At 47.8% G+C, this 13,938-nt stretch overlaps 1 protein-coding gene across 2 annotated transcripts in view; it reads right to left on the minus strand.

The window, feature by feature from the left end:
• The window catches only part of LOC138248844 (uncharacterized), a 347,922-nt gene that overhangs the window by 121,605 nt on the left and 212,379 nt on the right, over positions 1–13,938 (minus strand). For both annotated transcript variants that reach the window (XM_069202796.1, XM_069202795.1), the window contains exon 8: positions 9,586–9,654. In XM_069202796.1, coding sequence (XP_069058897.1) covers positions 9,586–9,654 — 69 coding nt within the window. The remainder of the gene's footprint in view (positions 1–9,585; positions 9,655–13,938) is intronic.

Consider the following 13,938-nt stretch of genomic DNA (forward strand, 5'->3'; position numbering starts at 1 on the left):
GCAACCAGCAATAAACAACAGGGTCACTACATCTACCCATGCTATTATCTAATGTTTACTTTAGCACCAGAAGGAAGCTTTCAGGATCTGAGAGGGTCTTTTAAACATTGGCTGGTGTAGGGCAACCAAGAAAAAATGGCAGAAGCCCTGTCCGGCACCATGAGGTTTTCTTATCCTAGTAAGACGCTGGGAACCACTGGGTTTCGCGACTATTGGTCTGGGTCCCCTTGCCTTGCAGGTCCTCAGGTCCGGTAATCCGTTGTCAGTGCACTGCTGGTGTTTGTTGTTCTTGCAGAATACCCCTATCACGACTATTGTGCTCTCTTAGGGTAGTAGGTGTACTTTACTCCTACTTTTCAGGGTCTTGGGGTGGGGTATCTTGGACACCCTGACTGTTTTCTTACAGTCCCAGCGACCCTCTACAAGCTCCCATAGGTCTGGGGTCCATTCGTGATTCGCATTCCACTTTTGGAGTATATGATTTGTGTTGCCCCTAGACCTATGTTCTCCTATTGCAACCTATTGTAATTCTACACTGTTTGCATTACTTTTCTGACTCTTACTTACCTGATTTTTGTATGTGTACATATAACTTGTGTATATTACTTACCTTCTTACTGAGGGTACTCACTGAGATACTTGTGGCATATTGTCATAAAAATAAAGTACCTTTATTTTTAGTAACTCTGTGTATTGTGTTTTCTTATTATATTGTGCATATGATACAAGTGGTATAGTAGGAGCTTTGCATGTCTCCTAGTTCAGCCTAAGCTGCTTTTCCATAGCTACCTTCTATCATCCTAAGCTGCTAGAAACACCTCTATTCTACTAATAAGGGATAACTGGACCTGGCACAAGGTGTAAGTACAATTGGTACCCACTACAAACCAGGCCAGCCTCCTACAGTGCCTGTTTGGGACCTCACCCCCCCAGTGCTCTACAAAACCCCACTGGTCTACTCCCAGAGGATGCAGGTACTTACCTGCTAGCAGACTGGAACCGGAGCACCCCTGTTCTCTATAGGCGCCTATGTTATTTGGGCCCTACTTTGACCTCTGCATCTGACCGGCCCTGTGTTGCTGTTGCTGGGTGTTTGGGGCTGACTTGAACCCCCAACGGTGGGCTGCCTATGCCAAGGAGACTGATCTTGTAAGTGCTTTACTTACCTTAGAAACTAACCAATACTTACCTCCCCCAGGAACTGTTGATTTTTGCAGTGTCCACTTTTAAAATAGCTTATTGCCATTTTTGCCAAAACTGTTTATATTACTGTTTTAATTCAAAGTTCCATACTTACCTGTGTCAAGTACCTTACAATTTATGTACTTACCTAAATTTGGAATCTTGTGGTTCTAAAATAAATTAAGAAAATATTTTTTCTCTATCTAAAAACCTATTGACCTGGAGTTGTCTTTGAGTGTGTGTTCTCATTTATTGCCTGTGTGTGTGTACAACAAATGCGTAACACTACCCTCTGATAAGCCTACTGCTCGACCACACTACCACAAAATAGAGCATTAGTATTATCTAATTTTGCCACTATCAACCTTTACGGGGAACCCTTGGACTCTGTGCACAGTATCTCTCACTTTGAGATAGTATATACAGAGCCAACTTCCTACATCGGTGGATCAGCAGTGAGGCATAAGACTTTGCATTTGCTGGACTACTCAGCCAATACCTGATCACACAACTAAAATTCCAAAAAATGGCATTAGAAATTGATTTTTGCAATTTGACTATTTTTCTAAATTTTTAAAAGTCCTTCTAGGGTGTTGGGTAAGTCCCTTTTAGCATTTCTTTTGAAGTTTAAATGTTTGTAAAAGTTAGGATTTAAGTTCTAGAAGTAGTTTTTATAGATCAAATCTGTTTATTGACTTTTCAATTAAAGAACATCGCATACGCAATACATCAAGGAATTACCATTAGATTCATAGACAGCTTTCTCCATGCGCAACGATAGAAAAACTTAAAGTACAGAATATAACTTTGTTTCCCCACAGCTGGCTGACAGTACAAGAGACAAACAATCCCAAGCTCCTTTACAATATGATCCTGATCCTACGTGTACTTCTCCCTAAGGGGTTGCTCCCATCCACTCAGTTCAAATTAAGAACCCTCAAATAAGTCGGACATGTCAGTTCTGAAAACTCCCCAGATAGAATTCTTAAGTATGGTTGCCAAAGTTCTTTAAAGTCCCCGCTCCGGTGCAAAGAGGCCAGGATGAGCTTTTCCATAGCGAGGATAAACCATAGTTTGTGTAGCCAAGAAACTGTTGTCGGGATTTGTTCAGTCCCCCACACAGATAGCAACAGCTGTATTGCAGCATTTAAAGCTAAGGCCATTTGCCGTCCCTTCAGTGATCTCAAGGGAAAAGTGAGAGGGTTGGGAAGGCCCAACAAGATATACGCAGGGAATCTAGGGATCTGAGTGTCAAAATCCGTGTCAACAGTATCTATTATGTTCTTCCAGATGTAATTTGGGACAGTGCCATAGTAAATGCACAAGCGACCCCCCTCACCCACACCCCCTCCAGCAAAGACCAGATTTATCGTGATCCCAAGCAAGACTCCTTGCTGGGGTGTAATACCAGGAGGAGGCCACTTTATAGGCTGTCTCTGTGCCTGCTGCATTGTAAGCTGTGTGGTGCGCCCTGTAAAAAATACTCTCCCACTCATCTTCCGATAACTCTCTCTCCAGTTCCCTCTCCCATCTCAATTGACCCTTAGTCTTGGGCGAGCGGACCTCCCCCGCAAGAGAGCATAAAGCTCAAAAACCAAGCGCTTATCACCCTTTTTCGTTAGAATCCATTTTTCAAACGGTGTTAACGGCCTGTCTATTAATATCCTATTGGCTGGAAGCAGGGCCCAGTGTCGTATTTGGTAGTACATCATCCTGTCCGCTTCAGTTAGGCAATATGTCTCCCTCAGCTGATCAAAGGGGATAACCCCCTGCTCATCGAATAAATATCCCACCCTTTTAAAGCCCCCCTCATACCATCGACGCAATGCCTCAGACTGTAGGCCCGGGCCAAAATCAGGGTTCGCGCCCAGAGGAGTCATTGGGGATGGGAAGGTCGTCAAACCCAGCCTGCCGGCCACTCGATCCCATACCCTCATTGAGACCTCCGTGACCGGGGATACATACAACCCCCACGCTCTATGACGGCGCCTAAGCCAGGGTTATTTCCATATGTGAGAGCCAGCCACTGCCTGGTCAATGAAACACCAGTGCTTCTCAGAAGATGGTCGGCTCCACTCCAAGAGGAAATGCAATTGTGCTGCTTGGAAGTATCGAAAGAGGCAGGGGACCACCAACCCCCCCTCCTGTTTAGGGCGATACAGCACCTGTTGCGGTAGCCGGGCCGCCTTCCCTTCCCATATAAATCTTAGAAACGCCGTTTGGAGGGTCGCTATCGTTCGTGGCGGGGGCTCAAGTGGAAGCGCCTGAAACAGATACAGTATACATGGTAGGATGGTCATCTTTACCGCCGCCACCCTGCCCAGCCAAGACAGTTATCAAATGGAATCGGGCCTTCAGATCTCTTTCATGTTCAGTACTGATAAACTTGCCCATAGCCTGCTATTTTAGCATGTTCATCCGGAATCCAGAGGCCCACCCAAATTCCTGTAATGCACCCATTAGCGCCGGCAATGAGGTCATAGGTTCCGCTAAAGTAAGGATGACGTTGTCCGCATATAATGATATAAGATGCTCACCCCCCCCAAACTTCACGCCCGTGATCTGAGGGTTGTCCCAAAGCCTCTGCGCCATAGGCCCCATGTATAGCACGAACAAGAGGGGCGAAAGTGGGCACCCCTGCCTGGTCCCTCTTTGGACAGCAAATGGCAAAGAGAGCGTCCCATTAACTCGAACCGCCGCCCGAGGTGCCTGATAAATGCAACAAATCCATGCAATAAAACCCGGGCCCAGCCCGAAGCGTTCTAGCACCTTAAACAGGTAAGGGCCAGTAAACCCTATCGAACGCTTTTTCAGCATCGATAGATAAGAAGAGCGATTCCCTACGAGAGCGTTCGGTTTTATCCAATAGATGGAGCAGTCGCTTGGTATTGTCACTACACTGCCTATGCGGTGTAAATCCCGCTTGGTCGAGATCCACAAGCCCGGGCATATAGTAGTTGAGACGGTGTGCCAAGATGCCACTAAATAATTTGGCATCAATATTCAGGAGGGAGATGTATGAGGCGCATTCCTCGGGGTTCTTCCCCGGTTTCGGGATAACTACGATAGTGGCGTCTAACATGCTAGGCGTGAGGGCGCCCGTTTGACGAAAGGAGTTAAAGAGCCGCACTAGAACGGGTACAAGCTCCATGCAGAAGGATTTATAAAAAAGCGCAGAAAAACCATCAGAACCAGGTGACTTCCCGATCTGCAGCCGTGCAAATGCTGATATGACCTCCTCTGCCCTTATAGGTTGATCTAACAAGGCTGCCTCCCTTACAGTCAAGGGAGTAATTGCTATACCCTCTAAGAAGGATTCAGGACTTGAGGTGTCGGGCTCCTCGGCCCCATATAGACCTCTATGAAATTCCGCAAAAGCCTCCGCTATTTGGTCGCTCGTACGTGCTTCTACTCCAGAGGGAGAGCGAACCATTTTTATCATTGACGCCGCGCTCTCAACCTATGTGCAAGTAGCCTCCCGCACTTGTTACTTCCTGCATAGTACTTTTGTTTAAGGCGGACTACTGTGTACTCTGCCCTGTCCCAATCCAACCTCCTCAGCTGCTTCCTCACTTTCTCAAGCTCTCGCCATATTCTAGGAGCGCCGGTGTGCTTATGTAAACGCTCCAAAACCCGCACTCGCTGCTCTAAGTCCTCCCTGAGTTGACTTCTTGCCTTATTATCCCTAGAAGAAAGTGACATCACCTCACCCCTCAGCACAGCCTTCAGGGCCTCCCACAGCGTCGCAATGCTTATTGTCCCATCATCGTTAAAGCTGAGGTAATCTATTATTGCCCTTCGGATCGCCTCTAACGTTGCAGCGTTCTGAAGCATCGAATCCCTAAAACGCCACACGATGCGCCTACCCGCTCCATGTTCATATGAATCTCAACTGTAACCGGGGCGTGATCTGACAAGGCTCGCGGCTCAATCGATGAATCCCTAACCCGGGGGAGAAGCTCCTGTTTTGCTAGAAATAGGTCCAGCCTAGCGTATGTTTTAGTTGCTGCTGAGTAAAAGGAATAGTCCCTTAACGTGGGGTGCAAATTCCTCCACACATCCACCAGGCCACACTCACTCAACCACTGTCGGCCAGCATATCGATGGCCTGAACGACCCAGGTCCCCGTCCATCACCAAATTAAAGTCACCCCCCAATAGGACAGCCCCGTCAGGGGATTGGAGCAGCGGAGTCAAAGCCTGTCTTAGGAAGATTTCCTGCTGGGAGTTAGGCGCATATAGGGAAGCAATCGTGAATGAAAAACCCCCCAGTCTAAACCTCATGGCTAAAAACCTCCCTGGAACCTCATGCAATTTTGATATCACTTCCCCAGGGAATGAACGTGATAGAAGTATCGCCACCCCTGCATGCTTTGATGGTAACGAAGACCAGAACTGCCTGGGGAACCACTTAGAGCGCATACGGTAAGTATCTTTGAAGACAAGGTGCGTCTCCTGCAGGAGACATATATGACTCCCCGATCTCTCTAATGCGGACAGGATGGCTAGCCTCTTGGTTGGGTTATTAAGCCCCCGAACATTTAAGCTTATACATTTAATGATCATATCCTATACTAAGGGAACAAGCAAAGAAGAAGGGAGCACAACAGAAGGCCTCCTCCCACATAAAGACCTACACCACGTAGAGCACCCAGGCCTGAGGATGTCTCCACTAAGAGCCAGTATCGTAGGGAAATACACCAACAAACAACTAATACGCACAACAGGTGCATAGAGCACAAAAATCCTTGATCGTCTATCTTCGCGAGGTAAAGTCACCACGGGGCAGTATATCCAACCATGTCAAAAACCAGGTCCAATGCCCCCGCCGCCCGACCCTCTTCAGCGATCAGCCCGCTGGTAGCAACACGGCCAAAAGCAGTCCTGGGCACCCCCGGCTGCCCTCCCTAGGCTGAAGTTCCTGCTGCCACACTGTTCAATACAGATTCTCTCTCCAACCTCAGCTCTGAGGCCGTTAGGCGTTCCGTCTTCCTTCTTTTCTCTTTCCTCCGCCAACGGGGAGAACCCCCGCAGGCAGGATCGCCTCTTCACTCGCCTCCCGGCCTATATCCTCCATACCCAGAATACGGATGGCCTCCAAAACGGATTTCACCTGCCGGAGCTGCTCCTCCAAGCTGAAGACCAAGCGGAACGGGTGGCCCCAAGAATAGGACACATTGTGCGCTCGGAGGAGATCCGTGATCGGTCTGAATTATCTCCGCCTCTGCAAAGTCCGCACAGATAGGTCGTGAAATAGTTGGAGTTCATGCCCTCGAAAGAGTACCTGCTGAAGATTGCGAGCCCGCTGTAGGATTTTTTCTTTAAGAACAAAATTATGAAGACAGGCTAGGATGTCCGGGGGGCGGCCTCCAGGGCCACCAGCACGCCCAACACAATGAACCCGATCCAGGACCACCTCCTGTGTCTCGTCCGGGCCAAGCAGAGAATGAAACAGGTCCGCCACGAAGTCCCCAATGTTATCCTTTTCAGCACCGACCGGAGCCCCTCTAATGCGAATATCTTGTCGCCTAGAGCGGTTTTCCAAATCCTCAAGCGCTATCTGGAGGAGGTCTTGCTGCTCTCTGAGGCGGACTACCTCCTGCTGCAGGCCCGCCACTTCTTCACCGCGAGGGACCTCACCATCTTCTAGCTGCAATACTCGTTCACCCAAGGAGGTAACCTCTCCTCGCAACTCCTTCACCTCCTGCGAGATGTCCCTACGCAGCTCTTGTATATCGCCCCGGAGCGAATCAAACAGGGAGGTCAGAAAGCCCTTTGTTACTGTAGAACTCTCATCTAGGTCTGTCTCCACCCAACTCTCCAGCGCCTTCGCAGCCGGTGAGTCCTCCGCCAAACTCCCAGGTGTAGGGCGCGCCCCCACTAGCATGACCCTCACTGAGCGATCACGCTTGGGTTTAGACATAGCCATGGTGCACCGACCTACTCACGATTCGCCGGCTCAACGCTGCAGGTCCTCCAAAGTCTCAGTCTGAGACCGATCACCAATGCCAACTCGTCAAAGACCGCGCCTGGGTCCGACACCCGGAAGCCACCATTTAAAAAGATCCGCTGCAGGTACCTCCTCCACCGGGAATGCAGGCCCCCTCGTAGTCCAAATGAAGGTGAGGAAGTACAGCAGCACTGGGGCGAGGCAGCAGGGCCCCCTGTCTTCTATAGGGGCCTCAATCCTCTGCGCCGCCCCACTCGTATGCGCCGGGGTGGGGCGCACCAGACCGTAGCCTCTGATCCAGTTAGAGGTGTGGGAGCGGCCCCCCACTTCAAGGCGCTCAGGTGTCTCAGGGCTGAGGCCCACGTTCCCTGGGCCCAGAATGAGCCCCTTAGTCCCCCTGAAAAGGCCGCCGGGGGAAAGCCCATCTCACAGGCTAGGCCGCCTCTTGCGCCGCTACGAGGCCACGCCCCAATTCCAGGGCCGATCTCCGTTCTTCTGGTAGGAGCGGCGCAGCTCAGATTAGGGCCACTGCCAAAGCGCAGGGCACCCCCGGGGGTGCTTCACAAGTCGGAGGGAGCCTCCAGACTTCCCCCCGACGGGCCGAAAGGCGATTTTACGGGTCGAGGTGGCAGAGCGCAGACTGACACGTCTTAGCCTGCCGCCATCTTGGACACACCCCCTAGAAGTAGTTTTTAGACTCTTAAAAGTAATCCCAACTTTCAGAGTTATAATGAGTCAAACAGATGATGCAGTAATGGAACTCAACCTCACCATTTACCTGCATCTAGGGATGTGAGAGTTAAGGTGTCACTGTAAGACAAAAAAGATAAAAACTGGGTCCAACCCTACCAAGGTAAAGCTCCAGGAGCTCTTGGCAGAGTTCACAAGTGACCACCCCTCTGACATGGAGGATACTCCTTCAGATGGGGAAATTAGTGAACAGGAGGATGAACTCCCCCCTCCTGTCCTAAATAGGGAGGACAGGGCTCCCAGAACTGTGTCCCCAAAAATCATAGACAGAGAGCCTGGTTCTTCCACAGGGGAGTCCAGTGCCTCTGTGGGCATTGAGGACAGCCTCAATGTAGAGGACATCCTTTTAGCAAGGATGGCCAAAAGATTGGCTTTGGAGAAGCAGCTCGTAGTCATAGAAAGGGAAAGAAGAGATAGGTTTAACTCCCATAAATGGTGGCAGCAACTTAAATAGGGTCAGAGAGAATACTGATATCCTAAAAATCCCCAAAGGGATTGTAACCAAATATGAAGAAGTTGAGGACATCACCAAATGGTTCACAGCTTTTGAGAGGGCTTGTGCAACCAGAAAAGTAAGCAGATCTCACTGGGGTGCTCTCCTTTTGGAAATGTTGACTGGAAAGTGTAGGGATAGACTCCTCACACTCTCTGGTAAAGATGCAGAATCTTATGACCTCATGAAGGCTACCCTGATTCAGGGCTTTGGATTCTCAACTGAGGAGTACAGGATTAGGTTCAGGGGGGGCTCACTAGTCATCGAGCCAGACCTGGGTTGATTTTGTTGATTACTCAGTCAAAACACTAGATCAGTGGTTCCCAATCTATGCGCCGCAGCTCCCTGGTGCGCTGTCAAAACTAGCCAGGGGTGCCGCACACAGTTTGGGAACCACTGAGCTATTCATTGCCCTCGGCCAGTTCGGACAAAATAAAACTACACTATTAAAAAACGCAGTTGTAGCAGATCTTTTTAAATTTTGTCCTTGAGTGCCCTCAGGTGGTATAACACAGGTAGAGCGATTCTACATTTCATACTATTTAAACCGTTACGGCGTTAGGGCCGATAGGAGAGTGCCCCGGGGGTGCGGTGGAGAGTAGCCTGTGCTTACATAAGCATGTCAACCAGGAAGAAGAGGAGACACGCGGAGAAAGAGATGGAAGATGCCGCGGGAAGAGCATAGGAGCGCGAACACCGAAGGTGGGAAGACAACGCTATCAACGTCCACGAGGAGAGCAGCTCAGCGCCTGTAGACGGAGAGGAACGCGTGAACAAGGGAGCCCAGAGAGAACTGAATGACGACAAAAGTGGCAATTCCCAGTCTTGGGACATGACAGACTGCCACGTCAAGGGAGGGACGTGGCTAGAGCAGGTACGTGCCTGCATACCGGGCTTGGCTACAATGCTATCAAGGAGGACACAGGGAAAGGGAGGTGGGGAGAAAGAGAGGGAGGCGGGAGGGGAAAAGCCTACTATAAGTCCAGTGCGAAAGAAAGGGACAACCGTAACAAGCTTCGCTAGCCTAAATTAACGCATGCTGGCAATACTTATTATTATGAAATCATTCTTTTGATTCACTCCTCACAATTGCACCATAAAGGAGCACCAAACTTTAAAAAGTCATCACAGAGTGGTCACATGTAGTCACCACTCCTCACTTACTCCCTCCCTGATACGCACTAAAGGATACAAGACACGTAAACACTTACTTCCTGTCATTCTTTCCTTTTTTTTCCCGTCATCCTTCTGAACGGTGGCAGCGGGACCCTGGGCCACTTCTAAAAGAAAAAAAAACAGTGAATATTAAAAGACAGGGCTGCCAAGGGAGAGGAAAAAGGGGAGAAAATAGAAGAAAAAGAGAAAGAAAAGAGGCCAGAAGAAGAACTCCAAGAGACTAAAAAATGAAAAACAAATAGAGAAACTATTAAGAGAACCACTTAAGGAGGGTAACATTTAATAGAAATAAAGAAAAGTGCCATCTTAAGAACATACATCAAGTCGTCTGATTTTTCTGAGGTCTTCAAAAAGGGGGTGGGGTTTAAGGCCTCCTGAGTAACCCACCCCATGCAGTTCATTGGGGTTGTAGCCATTTCCATGTATATCTATTCGCCAACCCTTCACAATTGACACGGACCATAAGCCGCTCATACCTTTGTTCAATAGATCATCATCTAAAACATCTCCCAGAATCGACAAGTGTCGATCTTCAGCTCCAAAAATTCCACGTTTCTGTAGTGTATTGACCCGGATCTCAAAATCCGGCTACTTGTCCCAAAATGCACGACCAGCTACTGTCAGTGAGGAATCTGATGCTAAAGATATGGAGGAATATGTACGACTGGTGGTGGAACGGTGAAGGTCTCTATCTATCTCCCTGGCTGACATTATAGCTGCACCCAAGTAGGATTAATGTCTCCAATTGGCGATCTCAGCAGTAACTTCAGGGAACTGGCATACACTAATGCACAATGTGTCCCGTCGCACAGAAGAAGCTCATTTGACATTATCTTCATTACACCACATCCAGCAGGAACTCGCTGTTTCCCACAAAGGGTGTCTCATGAGGGGCCCTCAACTGGTAATTCCCGCCTCATTGCAGAAACAAGTGGTGGACTTGGCCCACTCTGCTCATCAAGGAGTAGTGAAAACAAAGTCGAGACTCCGGTGCAAAGTATGGTTCCCGGGCTTGGATAACCAGGTTGAACGCACAGTGAGACACTATTCTATGTGTCAAGCGGTTGATTCAGTGAAGCCACCGGCACCCATCATCACAGAATCCAATCCAGCCATCCCATGATACAGGGCAAGCGCAAACTTTGGGAGCCTACCGGATGGTCGCCACCTGTTGGTAATAATAGATCTTTTTTTTAAGTATCCGGTAATGGAGATTGTAGATTCAATAACAGCAGCTCAGACAATACCTTGTGTAGAGAAAGTGATGGACTACTGCATGAACTCAGGACTGATAACCGCCCACTGTAGCATCCAGAGGAGTTCACCATCGCAAAATCGCTTCCCCCGGCCACAAGTGAACGGTGGAGCCGAACGCTTCATGAGGACAATAATGAAAATGTCACTTACCCAGTGTACATCTGTTCGTGGCATCAGTCGCTGTAGATTCGCATGTTTTGCATAGCTCGCCATCTGGTGATGGGTCGGAGTGTTACAAGTTGTTTTTCTTCGAAGAAGTCTTTCGAGTCACGGGACCGAGTGACTCCTCCTTTTGTCTCCATTGCGCATTGGCGTCGACTCCATCTTCGATTGTTTTTCCCCGCAGAGGGTGAGGTAGGAGTTGTATTGTAGTAATAGTGCCCATGCAATGGAGTGACTAAGTATGTACCTATTTAAGGTTAAAATGATATATATACAAATAGTTGAAGGTAACTTCCGAACTGCTACAGGCTCCCGGGGAGGCGGGTGGGCACATGCGAATCTACAGCGACTGATGCCACGAACAGATGTACACTGGGTAAGTGACATTTTCAGTTCGATGGCATCTGTCGCTGTAGATACGCATGTTTTGCATAGACTAGTAAGCAGTTATCTCCCCAAAAGCGGTGGCTCAGCCTGTAGGAGTGGAAGTAGTCTGAAACAATGTTCTTAATACGGCTTGACCTACTGTGGCTTGTTGTGCGGATAACACGTCTACACAGTAGTGCTTGGTGAATGTGTGAGGCGTAGACCATGTGGCTGCCTTACATATTTCTTGCATTGGGATGTTTCCTAGAAAGGCCATGGTAGCACCTTTCTTTCTGGTTGAGTGTGCCGTTGGTGTAATGGGCAGCTGTCGTTTAGCTTTAAGGTAGCAGATTTGGATGTATTTAACTATCCATCTGGCTATACCTTGTTTTGATATTGGGTTTCCTGCATGAGGTTTTTGGAATGCAATAAATAGTTGTTTAGTTTTTCTGATGTTCTTTGTTCTGTCAATGTAATACATTAATGCTCTTTTGACATCTAATGTATGTAGTGCCCTCTCAGCTACGGAATCTGGCTGTGGGAAGAACACTGGAAGTTCCACTGTCTGATTTAGATGGAACGGTGAAATAACCTTTGGTAAAAATTTAGGATTAGTCCTTAGGACGACCTTATTTTTGTGTAGTTGTATAAAAGGTTCTTGTATTGTAAACGCCTGAATCTCGCTTACTCTTCTTAGAGAAGTAATGGCGATGAGAAATGCAACCTTCCAGGTTAGGAACTGTATTTCGCAGGAGTGCATGGGTTCAAAAGGTGGACCCATAAGTCTAGTTAAGACAACATTTAGGTTCCATGAAGGAACAGGTGGTGTTCTTGGTGGTATAATTCTTTTAAAGCCCTCCATGAATGCTTTAATGACTGGTATCCTATATAGGGAAGTTGAATAGGTAGTTTGCAGGTATGCAGATATTGCTGCAAGGTGTATTTTAATGGAAGAGAAAGCTAGGTTAGATTTTTGTAAGTGAAGCAAGTAACCTACTACATCCTTTGGAGTTGCGTGTAGTGGTTGGATTTGATTAATATGGCAGTAGCAAACAAACCTCTTCCATTTACTTGCATAGCAGTGCCTGGTGGATGGCCTTCTGGCTTGCTTTATGACTTCCATACACTCTTGGGTAAGTTGTAAGTGTCCGAATTCTAGGATTTCAGGAGCCAGATTGCTAGATTGAGCGATGCTGGATCTGGGTGTCTGATCTGTTGGTTGTGTTGTGTTAACAGATCCGGCCTGTTGGGTAATTTGATGTGGGGTACTACTGATAGGTCTAGCAGCGTTGTGTACCAGGGTTGCCTTGCCCAAGTTGGTGCTATTAATATGAGTTTGAGTTTGTTTTGACTGAGTTTGTTTACCAGATAAGGAAGGAGAGGGAGAGGAGGAAAAGCGTAGGCAAATATCCCTGACCAGTTCATCCATAGGGCATTGCCCTGGGGCTGCCTGTGTGGGTATCTGGATGCGAAGTTTTGGCATTTTGCGTTCTCTTTTGTCGCAAACAAGTCTATTTGAGGTGTCCCCCAGAGCTTGAAGTAAGTGTTTAGAGTTTGGGGGTGAATTTCCCATTCGTGGACCTGTTGGTGATCTCGAGAGAGATTGTCTGCGAGTTGATTCTGAATCCCTGGGATAAACTGTGCTATTAGGCGAATTTGGTTGTGAATTGCCCAATGCCATATCTTTTGTGCCAGCAGGCTCAACTGCGTTGAGTGTGTCCCCCCTTGCTTGTTTAGATAATACATTGTTGTCATGTTGTCTGTTTTGACGAGAATGTATTTGTGAACTATTATTGGTTGGAAAGCCTTTAGTGCTTGAAAAACTGCTAGCAGTTCTAGGTGATTTATATGCAGTTTTGTTTGATGTACGTTCCATTGTCCTTGTATGCTGTGTTGATCGAGGTGTGCTCCCCACCCTGTCATGGAAGCATCTGTTGTTATTACGTATTGTGGCACTGGGTCTTGGAAAGGCCGCCCTTTGTTTAAATTTATATTGTTCCACCATAGAAGCGAGAGGTAAGTTTGGCGGTCTATTAACACCAGATCTAGAAGGTGACCCTGTGCTTGTGACCACTGTGATGCTAGGCACTGTTGTAAGGGCCTCATGTGCAGTCTTGCGTTCGGGACAATGGCTATGCATGAAGACATCATGCCTAGGAGTTGTAATATCATCTTTGCTTGTATTTTTTGTGTTGGATACATGCGTTGTATGATGTTGTTTAAATTTTGAATTCTTTGTGGACTTGGAGTGGCTACTCCTTTTGTTGTGTTTATTATGGCTCCTAGGTATTGTTGTACCTTGCACGGCAGAATGTTGGATTTTGCGAAGTTGACAGTGAACCCTAGTTTGTAGAGGGTTTGTATGACTTGATTTGTGTGGTGTGAGCACTTTGTTAACGAATGGGTCTTGATTAGCCAGTCGTCTAGATACGGGAATACATGTATTTGCTGCCTTCTGATGTGTGCAGCGACTACTGCTAGACATTTGGTAAAGACTCTTGGTGCGGTTGTTAAACCGAAAGGCAGTACCTTGAATTGGTAATGTATTCCTTTGAATACAAACCTTAGGTATTTCCTGTGCGATGGATGTATTGGTATATGGA

Source organism: Pleurodeles waltl, chromosome 8 (genome assembly GCF_031143425.1).
Source record: "Pleurodeles waltl isolate 20211129_DDA chromosome 8, aPleWal1.hap1.20221129, whole genome shotgun sequence".
In the NCBI taxonomy this organism is placed as follows: domain Eukaryota; kingdom Metazoa; phylum Chordata; class Amphibia; order Caudata; family Salamandridae; genus Pleurodeles; species Pleurodeles waltl.